The 19,384-nt window shown below is 36.6% G+C and overlaps 1 protein-coding gene across 4 annotated transcripts in view; it reads right to left on the bottom strand.

Moving 5' to 3' along the window:
- ATRNL1 (attractin like 1) overlaps positions 1 to 19,384 on the bottom strand; it is an 853,221-nt gene that overhangs the window by 415,612 nt on the left and 418,225 nt on the right. For all 4 annotated transcript variants that reach the window (XM_019035499.4, XM_055353888.2, XM_055353889.2 and 1 more), the window contains one exon: positions 15,199 to 15,260. In XM_019035499.4, coding sequence (XP_018891044.1) covers positions 15,199 to 15,260 — 62 coding nt within the window. The remainder of the gene's footprint in view (positions 1 to 15,198; positions 15,261 to 19,384) is intronic.

The following is a 19,384-nucleotide window of genomic DNA, read 5'->3' as shown; positions in this document are numbered from 1 at the left end:
AAAGGCAGGCGTTGCAATCCTAGTCTCTGATAAAACAGACTTTAAACCAACAAAGATCAAAAGAGACAAAGAAGGCCATTACATAATGGTAAAGGGATCAATTCAACAAGAAGAGCTAACTATCCTAAATATATATGCACCCAATACAGGAGCACCCAGACTCATAAAGCAAGTCCTGAGTGACCTGCAAAGAGACTTAGACTCCCACACAATAATAATGGGAGACTTTAACACCCCACTGTCAACATTAGACAGATCAACAAGACAGAAAGTCAACAAGGATACCCAGGAATTGAACTCAGCTCTGCACCAAGCGGACCTAATAGACATCTACAGAACTCTCCGCCCCAAGTCCACAGAATATACATTTTTTTCAGCACCACACCACACCTATTCCAAAATTGACCACATACTTGGAAGTAAAGCTCTCCTCAGCAAACGTAAAAGAACAGAAATTATAACAAACTGTCTCTCAGACCACAGTGCAATCAAACTAGAACTCAGGATTAAGAAACTCACTCAAAACCGCTCAACTACATGGAAACTGAACAACCTGCTCCTGAATGACTACTGGGTACATAACGAAATGAAGGCAGAAATAAAGATGTTCTTTGAAACCAACGAGAACAAAGACACAACATACCAGAATCTCTGGGACGCATTCAAAGCAGTGTGTAGAGGGAAATTTATAGCACTAAATGCCCACAACAGAAAGCAGGAAAGATCCAAAATTGACACCCTAACATCTCAATTAAAAGAACTAGAAAAGCAAGAGCAAACACATTCAAAAGCTAGCAGAAGGCAAGAAATAACTAAAATCAAAGCAGAACTGAAGGAAATAGAGACACAAAAAAACCCTTCAAAAAATTAATGAATCCAGGAGCTGGTTTTTTGAAAGGATCAACAAAATTGATAGACAGTTAGCAAGACTAATAAAGAAAAAAACAGAGAAGAATCAAATAGACGCAATAAAAAATGATAAAGGAGATATCACCACCAATCCCACAGAAATACAAACTACCATCAGAGAATACTACAAACACCTCTACGCAAATAAACTAGAAAATCTAGAAGAAATGGATAAATTCCTTGATACATACACTCTCCCAAGACTAAACCGAGAAGAAGTTGAATCTCTGAATAGACCAATAACATGATCTGAAATTGTGGCAATAATCAATAGCTTACCAACCAAAAAGAGTCCAGGACCAGATGGATTCACAGCCGAATTCTACCAGAGGTACAAGGAGGAACTGGTACCATTCCTTCTGAAACTATTCCAATCAATAGAAAAAGAGGGAATCCTCCCTAACTCATTATGAGGCCAGCATCATCCTGATACCAAAGCCGGGCTGAGACACAACAAAAAAAGAGAATTTTAGACCAATATCCTTGATGAACATTGATGCAAAAATCCTCAATAAAATCCTGGCAAACCGAATCCAGCAGCACATCAAAAAGCTTATCCACCATGATCACGTAGGCTTCATCCCTGGGATGCAAGGCCGGTTCAATATATGCAAATCAATAAATGTAATCCAGCATATAAACAGAACCAAAGACAAAAACCACATGAATATCTCAATAGATGCAGAAAAGGCCTTTGACAAAATTCAACAACCCTTCATGCTAAAAACTCTCAATAAATTAGGTATCGATGGGACGTATCTCAAAATAATAAGAGCTATCTATGACAAACCCACAGCCAATATCATACTGAATGGGCAAAAACTGGAAGCATTCCCTTTGAAAACTGGCACAAGACAAGGATGCCCTCTCTCACCACTCCTATTCAACATAGTGTTGGAAGTTCTGGCCTCAGCAATTAGGCAGGAGAAGGAAATAAAGGGTATTCAATTAGGAAAAGAGGAAGTCAAATTGTCCCTGTTTGCAGACGACATGATTGTATATCTAGAAAACCCCATTGTCTCAGCCCAAAATCTCCTTAAACTGATAAGCAACTTCAGCAAAGTCTAAGGATACAAAATCAATGTACAAAAATCACAAGCATTCTTATACACCAATAACAGACAAACAGAGAGCCAAATCATGAGTGAACTCCCATTCACAATTGCTTCAAAGAGAATAAAATAGTTAGGAATCCAACTTACAAGGGATGTGAAGGACCTCTTCAAGGAGAACTACAAACCACTGCTCTATGAAATAAAAGAGGACACAAAGAAATGGAAAAACATTCCATGGTCATGGGTAGGAAGAATCAGTATCGTGAAAATGGCCATACTGCCCAAGGTAATTTACAGATTCAATGCCATCCCCATCAAGCTACCAATGACTTTCTTCACAGAATTGGAAAAAACTACTTTAAAGTTCATATGGAACCAAAAAAGAGCCCGCATTGCCAAAGCAATCCTAAGCCAAAAGAACAAAGCTGGAGGCATCATGCTACCTGATTTCAAACTATACTACAAGGCTACAGTAACCAAAACGGCATGGTACTGGTACCAAAACAGAGATACAGATCAACGGAACAGAACAGAGTCCTCAGAAATAATGCCACATATCTGCAACTATCTGATCTTTGACAAACCTGAGAAAAACTAGCAATGGGGAAAGGACTCCCTATTTAATAAATGGTTCTGGGAAAACTGGCTAGCCACATGTAGAAAGCTGAAACTGGATCCCTTCCTTACACCTTATACAAAAATTAATTCAAGATGGATTAAAGACTTAAACGTTAGACCTAAAACCATAAAAACCCTAGAATAAAACCTAGGCATTACCATTCAGGACATAGGCATGGACAAGGACTTCATGTCTAAAACACCAAAAGCAATGGCAACAAAAGCCAAAATTGAAAAATGGGATCTAATTAAACTCAAGAGCTTCTGCACAGCAAAAGAAACTACCATCAGAGTGAACAGGCAACCTACAAAATGGGAGAAAATTTTCGCAACCTACTCATCTGACAAAGGGCTAATATCCAGAATCTACAATGAACTCAAACAAATTTACAAGAAAAAAACAAACCCATCAAAAAGTTGGCAAAGGACATGAACAGACACCTCTCAAAAGAAGACATTTATGCAGCCAAAAAACACATGAAAAAATGCTCACCATCACTGGCCATCAGAGAAACGCAAATCAAAACCACAATGAGATACCATCTCACACCAGTTAGAATGGCAACCATTAAAAAGTGAGGAAACAACAGGTAGGTGCTGGAGAGGATGTGGAGAAATAGGAACACTTTTACACTGTTGGTGGGACTGTAAACTAGTTCAACCACTGTGGAAGACAGTGTGGCGATTACTCAGGGATCTAGAACTAGAAATACCATTTGACCCAGCCATCTCATTACTGCGTATATACCCAAAGGACTATAAATCATGCTTCTATAAAGACACATGCACACGTATGCTTATTGCGGCACTATTCACAATAGCAAAGACTTGGAACCACCCCAAATGTCCAACAATGATAGACTGGATTAAGAAAATGTGGCACATATACACCATGGAATACTATGCAGCCATAAAAAATGAAGAGTTCATGTCCTTTGTAGGGACATGGATGAAATTGGAAATCATCATTCTCAGTAAACTATCACAAGGACAAAATACCAAACACCACATGTTCTCACTCACAGGTGGGAATTGAACAATGAGAACACATGGACACAGGAAGGGGAACGTCACACTCTGGGGACTGTTGTGGGGTGGGGGGAGGGGGGAGGGATAGCATGAGGAGATATACCTAATGCTAAATGACGAGTTAATGGGTGCAGCACACCAGCATGGCACATGTATACATATGTAACTAACCTGCACATTGTGCACGTGTACCCTAAAACTTAAAGTATAATAATAATAAAAAAAGTCTTGTTTTTCCCAAATCATGAACACTATACTTGACTTTGCATTATTCTGCTCACTTGCATGCTTGCTTCCATGTAGTCATCTTTGATTGTTCTTGTTTTTCAAGCACTTAACTCTTATTATTTCTTTGCCTGTTGTATTCTTTAGATTCCTTTAATCTTTCATTTTTAATTCCTCTAAATATGCATCATCTCTCACCACTTTATGCCCACTAAGATGGCTATAAGAAAGGCAGTTAATACAAACTTTAGTAAGAATGTGGAAAAAATAAATGTCTGATCCTTGCTGGTAAGATTATAAAATGATACATCTTCTTTAAAAAAAAGTTTGGCAGTTTATCACAATGTTTAACCTAGAGTTACCATGTGATCAACAATTCTACTCCTAATTATATACTTAAGAGAAATGAAAACATATATCCACATAAAAACTTACACACAAATGTTCATAGTAGTATTATTCACAACAGTGAAAAAGAAGAAAGAACTCAAATAACCATCAACTAATAAATAGAGAAATAAAATGTGTTATACACATAAGATGAAATATTATTCAGCAATAAAAAGAAACGAAGTACTGATCCATACTATGTTACGGATAAGAAACATTGTGCTAAATGAAAGGAACCAGTCACAAAAGAACACATATTGTACGATTCCATTTATATAAGATGTCCAGAATAGGCAAATCTATGGACAGAAAGTAGATTAGTGATTTTTCAGATCTAGGGGTATGTAAGAGGGGGGAGTGACTACTGATGAGTACATGGCTTCTTTTGGGGATGATGATATGTTCTAAAATTGACTGCGATAATGGTTGAAGAATAACTGTGCACTTTCAATTGGTGAATTGTATTATATGTGAATTATATCACCAAATAAAACACAAATTAAAATTAGAAACTGGAAAACATGTTTAAAAATTAGACAATGATAAGTAAAAGTTTTGAAGTTTTTTAGTTCTCCTATATGATTCAGGAGGATAAAAGACATACTGATTAATATTATTGTTGGTTAGGGAAATATGCTTGTTTAAATTTAAGAGTAATCATTAAATAAAAAGGTAAAACTATACTTCCTAAACTTCTAAAAGGAAAATAAAAGAACATTAGAAGCTCATTCAATTAATAAGAAGCTCATTCAATTAATAAAAATCAGAAGAGAAGAAAAAAGAAAATTTCCATCTATTTCCCTGTCACATAAAATTAAGAGATTTTCAGATTACTAAAACAAAACCAAAATATCCAGATATTTTTGGTATAAAAGAAACATACACAAAATATAACAAGAGAAAAAATGTTAAAAGATATGCAAAAAGACATAGACAAATTCTAATAAAGAAATACTATATTTAAGTTAAAAATGTTCTTTAAGACAAAAAGTAACAATAGGAACAGAGAGAAACCCAAATGATTAAAACAATAATTCAACTCCATTCTCAGTAAAGGACAGAACAATCAGACAGAAGATAATAAAGGAAACAGAGGTCTAGAGCAATGCAATAAACCACCAAGATCTAATAGATATATACAGGATATTCTACCTAAAAACAACACAATACATATTCTCCTGAAGGGCACAGGAGACATTCTGCAGGACAGAATATATGTTAGGTAACAAATTATATCTCGGTAGATTTTAAAAGATAAATATGCAAAGTATCTTCACCACCCACAGTGGGATAAAGTTAGAAATCAAAAACAGAAGAAAAACTTGAACATTAAAAAGTATGTGGAAATTACCAACACACATTTGATCAATGGATGAAAGACAAAATCACAATGAAATTAGAAAATATTTAGAGAAATGTGAAAATTAAAACACAACATACCAAAACTCATGGAACACTGTAAAGCAGTGATAAAAGGGAAATTTATAGTTATAAACATACTAAAAAAGAAGAAAGATCTCAAATACGCAACTTAACTTTACAACTTGAACTAGAAAAACAACAAACTAAATTCAAAGGTAGCAGAATGAAGGAAATAATAAATATTAGAGCAAGATAAACAATAGAGAAAATAGAAAAGCAATAGAGAAAATCAACAATACCAAAAGTTGATTCTTGAAAAGAGCAACAAAATTCGCAAACCTTTAGTTAGACTGACCAAAAAAAAAGAAAAGAGAAAGAAAACTGAAATTGCTAAATTTAGAAATGAAAAGTTGGGTCATTACTGCCAATTCTACAGAAATAAAAATGATTATAGGAGAGTACTATGAACAATTATACACTAATAAATTGGATAAGCTAGGTGAAATGGACAAATCCCTAGAAACATAAAACCTACCAAGATTGAATGATAAAGGAATAGAAAATGGAATAGATCTATAACCAGTAAGGAGATTGAATCAAATATACCACAACAAGGAAGCCCTGAACTCAATGGATTCACTGATAAATTCTACCCAAACATTTAAAAAATAACTAACTAAATAACTAATACCAATGCTCAAACTTTTCCCAAAAAGTGAAAAGGAAGGAACAATTCCTAAATCATTCTATGAGACCAGCATACTACATATTAATGTCTACAGAATGCAGCTGAAGCAGATTATTTTTAGAAATGGGAAGGGGAAGGAAGGAATGAAGGAGGGAGGGAAGGAGGGAAGGAAGGAAGGAAGGAAGGAAGGAAGGAAGGAAGGAAGGAAGGAAGGAAGGAAGGGAGGGAGGGAGGGAGGGAGGGAGGGAGGGAGGGAGGGAGGGAGGGAGGGGAGGGAGGGAGGGAAGGAGGGAGGGAAGGAAAGAAGGAAGGAAGGAGAAGGAAGGAGGGAGGGAGGAAGGGAGGAAGGAAGGAAGGGAGGGAAGGAGGGAGGGAGGGAAGGAAAGAAGGAAGGAAGGAGAAGGAAGGAGGGAGGGAGGAAGGGAGGGAGGAAGGAAGGAAGGAAGGGAGGGAGGGAAGGAGGGAGGGAGGGAGGGAAGGAAGGAAAAATAGGCAAAATTCTCAATAAAAGGGTAGGCACAATTCTAATATAGAACAAACTTCAGAGTATTAATATTGTAAATATGTCAATGAATTTATAAAATGAAACAAAGAGGACAATTTCCATTAAAAAGCCAATTACCAACTAGGTCACGAAAAAATTAAAAACCTCCATAGACACAAATATTACTGAAACTTAGTCAAATTTAAAAATCTACCCTCAAAAATATAAACTACACAGAAATAAATACAAACACATTTCCAAAATCATTTTTTACAGGTTTTATAGGTCAGTTCTATCAACCATCACACAACAAATAACTCCATTGTGCCAACCACCAAGATATACTTCTCTGGCTGGGCACAGTGGCTCACGCCTGTAATCTCAGCAATTTGGAAGGCCGAGGTGAGTGGATCACTTGAGCTCAGGAGCCTGAGACCAGCCTGCGCAACACGGCGAAACCCCATCTCTACCAAAAATACAAAAAACTTAGTCAGCTGTGGTGGCAAGCTCCTGTGGTCCCAGCTACTCGGGAGGCTGAGGTGGGAGGATCGCTTGAGCCTGGGAGGCAGAGGTTGAGTGAACTGAGATTGTGCCACTACACTCCACCCTGGGAGGCAGAGTGAGACCCTATCTCGGGGAAAAAAAAAATAAAAAAAATAAGTACCTTTCTGATCCCTGATGGCAGAGAGCATAACTGACTAGTGGCCCCAGCTACTGCACTCTGAAATCCATCATTTTATTCACACTGAGCCCATGCTTCCCAAGGGCTGCCCTTAGTCAAGGACTAAACATGGCAGAGATACCAAGGCGGGCCTGTTCCTGGGGGATGGAAGACTCCTTTGATGGGTAACTTTTGCTCAAGGCTGCACCACTGGTGTTAAACATTCTTAGAAGTGCCCTGCATTCTCAGGCTCTTTCACTCACCTTCCCTTTCTTGCTTCTCTCCCTCACAAAGGCAGGTAGGCATTGTGGTCTCAAATTCTCCCATTATCTCCCCTCCCTTCTCCCAATTTCCCCTCACAGAAGTTCCCCTAACACGTTTATTGCTTATCTAATCCCATCTTGGATTCTGTGTCTCGGAGGACTTATGGTCCAAGTAAACAGAAGGTAAGATGGAGATGAGGAACTGATTCACTCACTGATTGGCAGGCTAAGAGGACAACATCCATGTTGGTGGGTGGAACACAGTTCCTGGCAGAAGACTTAAATTGCTGGATTTCACCAGTGGTGACCTGAGAAAATGCACTGATACAGAAAATACTTGAAGGTACAGCAATTCAGGTGCTTGGAAGATGGGGAAAACACCTTCAAGAGAGTGGCATAGACTGATTATCATTATGTTGTATTGATACCTGCAGAGGGATAATGAGAGACTGAAGGCCATTAACAAACCATTTACTGGCTAAATAAAAGAGCCAGTGGGTCTCTTTCATAGCTTTAAATGAGGCCCTGATGACTGATAGCAGAAATGCCAACATGAATGACCAGCAGGATGATGATCTAATTGTTGTAGAGTTGCAGAGCTCCAGAGATGACAGAATGCTAAGCCAAAGAAGTTGTGTTATGCAAAAAGGGCCATGGTTCAGGAGACCTAGGAACCTGAAATATGGAATAGGAATATATGAATGAATGCTTCTGAGGATGCTGGTTTTACCAGCCGCTTCCCTAGCAATACCTAGCATTTTGTTATGCTGGAAGACACTAAAGAGCTCTCTTCTCTCTTAGGTAACAGGTGCCCCCTCACAAACTGTCACCACTTCTTTTCTTGGCTGCCAGACTGATTAGTGGGATTAAATCACAGCATGACCCAACTGAGCCTGATACGAAAGAAAATGGATTGCACAATTAAAACAGATGCAAGATTTAGGGAGCACGTACTGGCAGGAGCCATGGAAGTATGACCAGATTTAAATATTTGATAAAGGGCAATGAAATGTTAAGACTGGATAAATAAAAACTCATTGGTTTTGGTGCATATTTTCAGGACCACAGAGATGTAATACCCTACTGAGGATTCCAGGGAATGGAGCAAACTTGTTGCTAGAGTGACTCGTAGAAGCCTGAAAAATGCAATGCCCAGTACAAGTGAAATTGAAATGCCTGGGTTTTCCTGGCTTATGGAAGAGAAAGTTATAAAAACACTGAGAAAAGGGGATATGCTGGAATGGTTCATATTATATGAGGCCAGAAGAACTACCAGGTTGTGTTCCATGGGAGGACTCAGAGGACAAACTATGCATTAAGGCTGTTATGAATATGCTGATAAGAGAGGCACCAGTATTATAAGGAGGCTTAGAGTTGGCTCTCCTCTTCAGAGCAGTCCCGAAAATAGGAGAGATAGTCACAGGGCTAGGTTTGTTAATTGCCATAAAAAGATGGAGACCCAACGTAATAGACGACAGGTGTCAGTGCTTAACTGCCAGAATCCAGAAACCACAATTACCATAATTAGATCAACAAGACTGGATGAACTGCCAAGGGGGTTGGCTCACAAAGAGTTGTAGGGATTATTAATAAAGCATGGTATTCTGAAGGGAAAATAGGTGGGCAGCCAACAGTGGTACTATTTAACATCTGGTTTCATTTTAAGTAAGAATGAAGGAACAGGAGACTGAGGGTTGTTGCTTCAATGGAGGGCCATGTTTCTCTTCACAGTTCCCAGATTTCAGCTAATTTTAAAATCCAAAACCCATTAACTAATCAGGTGACTGAGTCCATAGAAGGAAGGTCCCTGAAACATTTTGAAAAGTGGGTAAAATGATCCCTGAAAATACCTACACCATAAACTTGATTATATACATTGGTATAAGCATGAGGATATATATACAGTACAGGAGGAATAAGCAGACATTTTGACTCCCATTAGACATGAGGGCCTAACTGACTCCCATTAGACACAGATAGCCAAGCATTCAAAATATCATCACATCCTCTTATTAGAGTTGGGGTGTTCATGGGGTGGGGGCACATAACAAATTCTGACTAAATTCTTGCTCACAGTGTGCCCACTATGTCAATGGATCCACCCATTGGTCATTTCCCCACTCTTTAAGTGTATAAATAGAACTGATGTACAAGATAGCTGGAATAACCTCTACAGTGTGTCCCTGGCTTATAGGATAAGATCAGTCATAGTGGAAAAGACCAACTGGTAATCTCTGAAACTACTCCCAACTGGACAAGTTAATAAATACAAAATATAATGTCATCCAATGATATAGAAAATTAATGCCACCACTAAAAGTCTAACACAGGGATAGTAGTCTCTACCAAATTTGCATTTAATTTAGTTCTTTACAATAAATAATTCAGACTTTTCTGACTCAGATACATCTACTTTTCCATTTTACACACAAGAAAAGAGTTTATTTAAAAAATAATTCTTTTCAATTTTCGAATTATTTACTATATTATTTCACAGCAACAACAAGAAAAAAAAACCTTTAGTTCAATATATGAAAGGACTGAGATTTAGAGAAGCTAGGTGACTGCTATAGTTTGGATATTTGATCCTCCAAATCAAATGTTAAAATTTGATACTCAGTGTTAGAGGTGGGGCCTAATGGGAGGTGTTTGGGTCACGGGGGTAGATCCATCATAAATGGATTTGTGCCATCGTTGTGTCTCATGTCCCATGACAGCTGGTTATTTAAAAGAGTCTGGAACTTCTGTCTTCTCTCTTGCCTACTTTCTCACCATGTGATCTCTACACATACCAGCTCTCCTTCCTCTTCCACCATGAATGGAAACAGCTTGAGGCCCTCACCAGATGCAAATGCCAACACCATACTTCTTGCACAACCTGCAGAACCATGAGCCAAGTAAACCTCTTTCCTTTATATATTACTCAGCTTCAGGTATTCTTTTATAGCAATGCAAATGGACTAAGACAGAAAATTGGTGCCAGGAAGTGGTATGTTGCTATAAAGACACCTAAAAATGTAAAAGTGGCTTTAGAACTGGAGTGCTCATAAGATAGAAAAATGAGGGAAAGTTTGGAACATCTTAGAAATTGGTTAAGTGGCTGTGACCAAAATGCTGATTGAAATATAGACAGTAAAGGCCATGTTGAGGGTCTCAGACTGAAATGAGGAAATCACTGGAACTGAAGCAAAGATAACCTTTGTTATGCCCTGTCAAAGAACTTTGCTACATTGTGTCCATGCCAAGCAGCAAAGTGCTCAAGAAGTAATGTGGCTGCTTTTAACAGCTTATGTTCACATGCAGGAGCAAATGAATAACCTAGAGTTGGAATGTATAATCAAAAGGAAAGCAGGGGATAACAATTTGTAGAATCCTCAGCCTGGCCATGTGGCAGAGAAGTAAAGAGTGTTTTCAGAAGAGTGCTGGGGTAGCAAACACTTGTTAAAGAAAGTAGCATGAATAAAAGGAGCCAGGTACTATTAGTAAAGACAATGGGGGAAAGACCCTGAAGGCATTTCACAAATCTAGCAGGCTTCTGGGCTTCCCATCACAGACCAAGAGCCCAAGGAAGATGGTATGGTTTTGGATGACAGGCTTGGGACAACATTGCCACGCCCCATCTCTAGAAAGTGCTCCCCACATCTCACTGCTCAAATGGCCCCAGGTATTGCGCCTACTGCCACTGAAGGAGGCTAGAAAGTATGAGTACTAGAGGCTTGTCGGCTTCCACTGAGATTTCAGGGGATGTATTGAAAAGCCTGAGTGCCCAGGCAGAAGCCTGCCATAGGGGTGGAGACCCTGCAGACAGATGCTAGTGAGGCAATGCTGAGCAGAAATATGCGGTTGGAGGCCCTGAAGGTGGAGGTACCCACCAGGGATTGACTAGTAGAGCAGGGCTATGGTGCATCCATGTTCCCAGGGTGCAGGACATGGAACCAAGGGAGATAATTTTGGAGCTTTAAGATTTAATGTCTTCCCCGCTATATTTTGGATTTTCATGCAGCATGTTATCACTATATTTTGACCAATTTCTCCCTTTTGGAATGAGATGTTTACTCAATATTTGTTCCACCATTGTATCTTGGAGATAAATAATTTGATTTTGATTTTACAGGCTCAAAGCTGAAAGGAACTTGCTTTGAGTCTCAGATGAGACTTTGGACTCTGGACTTTTGAGTTGATGCTGAAACAAGTTAAGACTTCTGGGAAGTATTGGGATTAAATGATTATATTTTGTATGTGAGAAGGACACCAGGGATTTGAGGGGCCAGGGATAGAATGCTATAGTTTTAATATTTGACCCTCCAAACCACATATTGAAATTTGATACCCATCGTTGGAGGTTGAGCCTAATGAAAGGTGTTTGAGTTGCAGGGGCAGACTCCTCGTGAATGACTTGGTGGTATCCTTATGGTAGCAAATGAGTTCTCACTCTATTAGTTCCCATGAGAGCTGGCTGTTTAAAAGAGTCTCTGGCTCTCACCTCTTCTCTCCCCATGTGATTGCTACACATGCCAGCTCCGCTTCCTCTTCTGCCATGAGTGGAAGCAGTTTGATACCCTCACCAGATGCACATGCTGGCACCCTACTTCTTGTACAGCCAGCACAACTGTGAGCCAAATAAACCTCTTTTTATAAATTACCCAGCCTCATGTATTCCTTTTCAGCAATACAAACAAACTAAAATAGTGACCTACTTAAGATGGCATAAAACATTAAGAACAGAGCCAGGGTATGTCTGTAAGTGATCTCCCTAGTACTGGCCCAATTATGTTTACCATCAGAACTACACACAATATAGAGGTAAAATCTAACAAAGAGTTTGAGAACCAGCGCCTACAGAACAATGGCTAAACTGCAAAGCTGACACACTCAGCTCTGTTACCAAAATAACAGCAATAACAGTAAAAATGGCCTGATTGAGGGGTCTCCATAAATGTTAACCTGTTTTAAAATCTCCTAAAGTTTAGCAGTAGCTTTATAAAACTTAATAATTGATAAGCTTCAAAATATCCTGTCCATATTTTTTTTAACAATGACACAGTTTTTTAAGTGATCTAATTTACATTTCACTACTGGAAGAATTTAAATGACAAAAAAACCCATCAAATATATTTTATCACACCCAAAGATTAGAATATTTTATTTTACATTGTCCATGATGACAACATAATAAATAGGATCATCTCTAAGACATGGTACACATTAACAGTAATTTTCTTTTACTTAACAAAAGAGCTATTGAATTTAAATATGCACACAAATTCAAAAGCTTAAAATAAAAAACCTCAAGATTCAAATAATTTACATACATATTCAACTTTGTGAAATTTTGCACTTAACCAAACTTTCAGTGAATTTTCTTCCAGACTATTCTGCATCAAAAAGTTTTTTTAGGCCAGGCATGGTGGCTCACACTTGTAATCCCAGCACTTTGGGAGGCTGAGGTGGGCAGATCATCTGAGGTCAGGAGATCGAGACCAGCCTGGCCAATGTGGTAAAACCCCGTATCTACTAAAAATACAAAAATTAGCTGGGCGTGGTGGCAGGTGCCTGTAATCCCAGCTACTCAGGAGCTGAGGCAGGAGAAATGCTTGAACCTGGGAGGTGAAGGTTGCAGTGAGCTGAAATAGCGCCACTGCACTCCAGCCTGGGTGACAGGGTGAGACCCTGTCTCAACAACAACAACAACAACAACAAAAGTTGTTTTAATGCATTCAATAATGCTTGTTCAATTGTAACTTCTAATACTTTCTAAAACCATACTGTAACTTTGCTAATAGCCTTAAAATTCATTTGTTTTCTGAAGTACAAAGTTGTAAAATATTAAACATATTTAAGATGTTTCCTCAAATTTCATTTTAAGGAACAATTTAAAGTACGAATGCACTTTATACACATATTAGTGATAAATATGTTTATAGAAATACATTATAGAAATTATAATATTTTAAGGTGCATGGGTGAACATGATTGTTTTCAGAGTAAACTGACCAATATGGCAAAGGTTTCTCTTATCAAGAGAAGCAGAAAAATGAACAAGGAATATGTAAACTGTAGAAAATACTTTACAAATCTGAAGGGCTGTAAATGGAAATGAGAAATTGAAATTGTTATATATGGGCCCATATGGAGGAATTAGGAGACATATCACAGCGAGGCAGATTTCAGCTCAGTTATAAAGAACAATTTGTTATCTGATGATAGAAAATGCCATCTGAGGAGCTGGTGAGCTTCCTGTCATTAAAGGCATTCAGGCATAAAACCGATCAGTGGTTGGGCAGATTCTGTCCACAGGCTGAATTCAATCCACCAGCTGTTTTTATAATAAAGTTTTATTGGAACACAGCCACTCCCATTTGTTTCCATATTGGCTTTGTCTGCTTTAACACTATAGCAGAAAAGTTGCATAGATGCGATGAAGACCATACAGCCCACAAATCTTGAAATATTTACTATCTGGCCCTTAATGGGAAATATTTGCTGACTCCAGTGAAGAAGGTATTAGAAATTCAAATACTTTATGGATATCTGGACAAGACAATCAACAAGATGATGGTTACTTTGTGTTTAGACAAGTTCCAAATACATCATCTGTGCTAAGGATTGAGTTGTGCAGGTCTTTACCGTATGGCAGCCCAGCCAAGTTGGTGAGTGTTGGTTAAAATTCATACTGCACTATTTTCAAATTTGTGTGCCATGATGTGGGGCTTTATCTGCCAGAAGAAGAAGTCATATTTGTCTAATTTGTAAAAAGGCACCCAAATGACCAGCATAAACTTCACACGTGAATAATAATGTTAAAAAAAATAAGATCTCTTCCAATCCAGAGGATCTACGATCTCATAACACAGATATTTTATAACTTAAACTCCTAACCCAGAGTCTCTACATTTACATTCCACGGAAATGAAAATAAATGTTCCCTGAAAACAGTTTTCATGTTTTGAGAAATGCTACAAACTATAACCTCTCTTGTAGAATGACATATTGCAAATTAGCATTTTAAAAGCTTTGAGAAGTAATGCCAGTTGAAAACCAACCAAAAGAGCGCTATTTAACTTTAGGACATGTAGCATTTTACAAAGCTGCTTCACTGTGGAGCCCTTTTTATGAACCTACAACGAATATGTCACACAATTAACAAAATTAACTAAGAAATAAACAAATTGGTTTAGTTCTTGTAGATGTAACTAATCCATGTGGTGCATGCATTGTTAATTTCATTAATTAAAACAGGCTATAATTATTTATGTGATGGGGGACACAAAGTTATCCTCTTTCCACTGAATCCATTAGCTATTAAATAGTGTAACAGCAAAATAATCTTGCACAAGTACATTTCAGCTATGTTACCTCTGCTCTGTGGGATATATTTAAGCATATAAAGCTATTCAAGACATACTCTATGATACTTTAAGGTTTTAGAATTGGTCGAATATCTAACAGATTGACAGGACATATATCAGAATACAGGCTTGACAAGTTCAAAGTCAGTCAAAGCAAACTTTTACCTGAAGAAGGTGACAAAAAACTGCACAAGGTCCATGATTGTATTGTGTTGTGAGAATGCAATCTGAAAAATCAAAATAAAAAAAATTGAAAGTATGTTCTTCTCTAAAACCTGTGGTGATATTTCATGACATTTGTAAACACAGTTTTTCTAAATCACCAAGACATTTGGATCATGATATTATAAATCAAATATGTGATGGAATCAAAATTTCATCTAGAATACCTAATATATCCAACTGCTAATGATGGTCATAGTGTACAATATGACATTAAATATTTTAAAAACTATTATATAATTACTTTAAGGATGCACGCTAAGAGTTTCATGTGAAATACTATGACAGATTAAATATGCCTAACCAAAACACCCACATTTCAACTCAGCTAAGAAAACACGGAATTTTCTCCCTATATTTCTTCATCTGGGGAAGCTTCATATATATATACAAATGTTTTGTTACACACCATTCAAATAATAAAATATGTCACATCATTTTAAAACTTGTTAATGTTAATAAGAAGTTAATTTTAAAAAGTGAAACTAGCCAAAAAGTTAAAGTCGTTCTCCATTTCTGTTAACATTATAGAGATCATACTGTAACATCTGTCCTGAGGACGTGTATTATAGTATATCAATCAACAATATAGCATCTGGATAGAGAATAACTGATTGTGTAATGTGGTTTTTCAATTACTAACCCTGTATATTTTGAAAAACTAGTCTATTTCTCAGTTTTCCCATATGCGAATGGTAATAATAAAAGCATCTACCTTATAATGTTATAGGAAATCTAACTGAATTAATGGAAATTTAATGTTTACCATAATTTCTGGCATGTAAAAGTTACAATATAAACATTATTAAACTTTTGTATCATGTATAAATGAGATGTCAATATAAGTGAGTTTTCCCACATTGCTGAAGCTAAACCATTCAGGTATTAAAATCTCTTTTTCTTTTAATAATATTTTATGAAAATGTTGCAAAAACATAATAGAATTTCTACTGAAAATGGACTAAAAGGAATGAGTTTTCCCTCCTGCTGTAAACAACTGGAAAACTAGGTGAAGTATCTGAAACAACCAATTTCAGGCATTGGACAAGTGGCCAGAGATTATGATCCCTGAGTGAAGAAAAACAAAGGAAATTAATCCTATAATTGTCCCAGCTTCCAGTGCAAGGAAAGAACACTAAGGAATTTAAATGGCATTCTAAAATAAGGGATGTCAGTATTTCTTATGTAAAGAATTACAGTAAGTTGAGAAAATGATTCTTTGGCATGTACATGTAAGCTTAAATATAATAATATTCATTTCCTACAAGCTTCTAAGCTATTGAATTATGAAACACTTATGCAAAGGCTGAAGAAAGATAATTGGCATAGGAGATTGGTTATAGGTGAAAATATTATAAAAGATTAAAGAAAAAACATCTTTTAAAGTTTAAAAGAACGAATTTTCTTCCCAGGTCTTTGTCCATAGAATATCATAGAAACGAAGCTTATCAAAGAATATTGTCAACAAGAACTTAAATCCATGGTAACAGAATTCTGGAAACAATAATTAAGAACAGGAAAAATCTTCAAAATGATAATATTTTGAAATCATAATAAAATTAGTTTATTTAAGACAAATTGGAATAGCAGGAAACCTTATGCAATGTTGATAAATACCTAAATGAAAAGGGGGCATAAGGACCTTGAACAAAGGCTTGAATAAATTAGGAAATATATAAAAAAAGAGAACAGATGAAATAACAAATAAAATAATAAACATAACATAAAATTAACTGAATAAGATACAGTGCAATTGCAGTAAATGTCAACAGGCTGAATCCACATTGAAAGACAGAGATTTTTGCAGTAAAGATACAATTCAGCTTTACATTTTTAGCAGAAAACACATATAGAACAGTGACACATTTTTATCTAAAATATAAAATACTGTAAAAAGATATAATAGGCACTTAAAAACAATAAAACATATAAACCAATATTAATAGCAAAGTGAAATTCAAAGGCAAAACCTGATCAAATAAAACACTGAGACAAAGAAAATATAACAATAATAAAACAATACGCACCAAAAATACAGGCCAAGTAAGTAAAAACACAATGTCTGGACATATAAGGGGAATTTGATAATGGCAAAATTTTGGAAGAAATTATTAACATGCATATCTCTTTTAAAAGTTATCTGATCAAAGAGACACAAAATTGATCTACTTAAATCATTTAAATCATGTAAAAACATTCAAGAAATAGTCACTAAACAAGCTCTGTTCTAGGTGCTAGTGACACCATTGTAATAAGACAAAGCTCCTATTATTTTGGCTTTTATGTTCTAATAGCAGGAGGGAGAAAATAACCAGGTGAACTTGTAGGGGGATATCATAGTTGTTGACAGTGGTGTTTTGAGTGGAAAAAAACAAAGATGATATGAGCTAGGAGGATTTGCGGCTAATTTGGATCAGGTGGTTAGAGCTGCTGGCCTCACTAAAGGGGTGATATATGAGCTTATATCCAAATAAGAAGTTTAAAAACACACAAATATCTGTTGGCAGAGGTTTCTCAAGTGTAAAGATGATGATTAGGTTAGACATGTTTATGAAAAGTCATAAGATCTGGAGTATTGTGAGCAAAGGACAGAGTAGTTGTAAATAAATTCAGATTAGAAAGCAAAAAGCAAGTCACATAGGTCGTTGGCCGTGACAAAGAGTTCGGAATATATTATAAGGGCAATGGGAACCCATGGAAAGTTTTGAGCTATGGGAATGACATGATCTAACTCTCAAGAAAAATATCATTCTGGCTGTTGGGTGAGAAAGAAATAATTGGGGAAATCCAGAAGATAAGAGAAGAGGATATTTGATTTTTCTAGTCGTAAGGCAATAGTAGCTTGCACAAGGGTAGTAGTCATCAAGACAAAAATAAGTAGTTAGGTACATAATTTAGAGAGAGAAGTGAGGAGACATGCTGAAGGATTAGACATGACAGGTGAATGAAGAAAGATTAGATACGACACGTGAATGAAGGAGAAGAATCAGTCATGACTATTGTAGTTTGCTCTCACAAGAACAAGTGGAAAGATGATATTTCTACTTATTGAGAATAGAAAAGTGCCATGAGGATCAAGGGAGAAATAAGGAAAGAAAAACTTACTTAGAATATGTTAAATGTGAAATACCTATTAAATGTTCAAGAGTAGACAGTAACTACTAGCTTGAAGCTCACAGGAAAGGTTAGATTTTAAAATTTGGAAATCAAAGGAACATAAATGTCATCTTAAATCATGTACTTGTATGATAGTCCCTAGGAGACAGAATAGATGCAGGAGAAATTATCTGTAAGAGGATATTCAGGGCCACCCCATCATTAGAGCTTAAAAAAAAGAAGTGGAAAGGTAGGCGGGAGGAAACCAGGAAAGGGTTGTGTCAAGACGATCAAAGAACAGAAATGTTGCAAGAAGAAAGTAGTGGTTGATTTTGTTGGTTAAGATGAGGATGAAAATATGGCTACTGGATTTGACAACATGAACTTCATGAGTAATTTAAACAAATGAACTTCCAACAGAGTGGTGGGGATGTTAATATAAACAGAATAATATAAAGAGAATATGGAACATTACAAAGTAGAAACAAACTACAGGCTGAACTTTCAAGAAGTTATGTTACAAAACAGAGCAGAAATCATCAAGAACACAGATGATTTAAAATATATTTTTAATCCATAGAACATTTTAAAAAGAAGACAATAAACATTGTACAGAGAAAGTATTTTAAAAATCTAAATGGTAGCTTTTATGAGGTACATTAACATATTCCAATAAAATAAAATTCAAACTATAATTTCACATATGGCCAAAACAAGCTTAACTACTTAGAAATTAACAAATGCAATCCAAGGGACAGAGTTCTGAGTGGGCAGTGGGCGTAGCAGGATAGTTTTTGATATCCTTGACTTCCAATATTAAAATATATAACAGCTAAATTGAAAAGCCAAAAAAAAAAAAAAAGAAAAGAACAACTATTCTAACAAAAGTAAGTGGCAGATTATCTATCCCCTTAAATGTCAAAACATAAACTGGTACGGGTAAATGACAAACTCAAGCTGTGGAAGGTACCAGTGTCTATGAGGCAGGAAAAAGAGGGAATCAATAGGAAAACTCAAAAGTTTCAAAAAGGTA

The sequence above is a fragment of the Gorilla gorilla genome, chromosome 8, assembly GCF_029281585.2.
Source record: "Gorilla gorilla gorilla isolate KB3781 chromosome 8, NHGRI_mGorGor1-v2.1_pri, whole genome shotgun sequence".
NCBI lineage: Eukaryota > Metazoa > Chordata > Mammalia > Primates > Hominidae > Gorilla > Gorilla gorilla.
The sequence above is the reverse complement of the archived record's forward strand: the minus strand, read 5'-3'. Positions and strand labels throughout refer to the sequence as shown.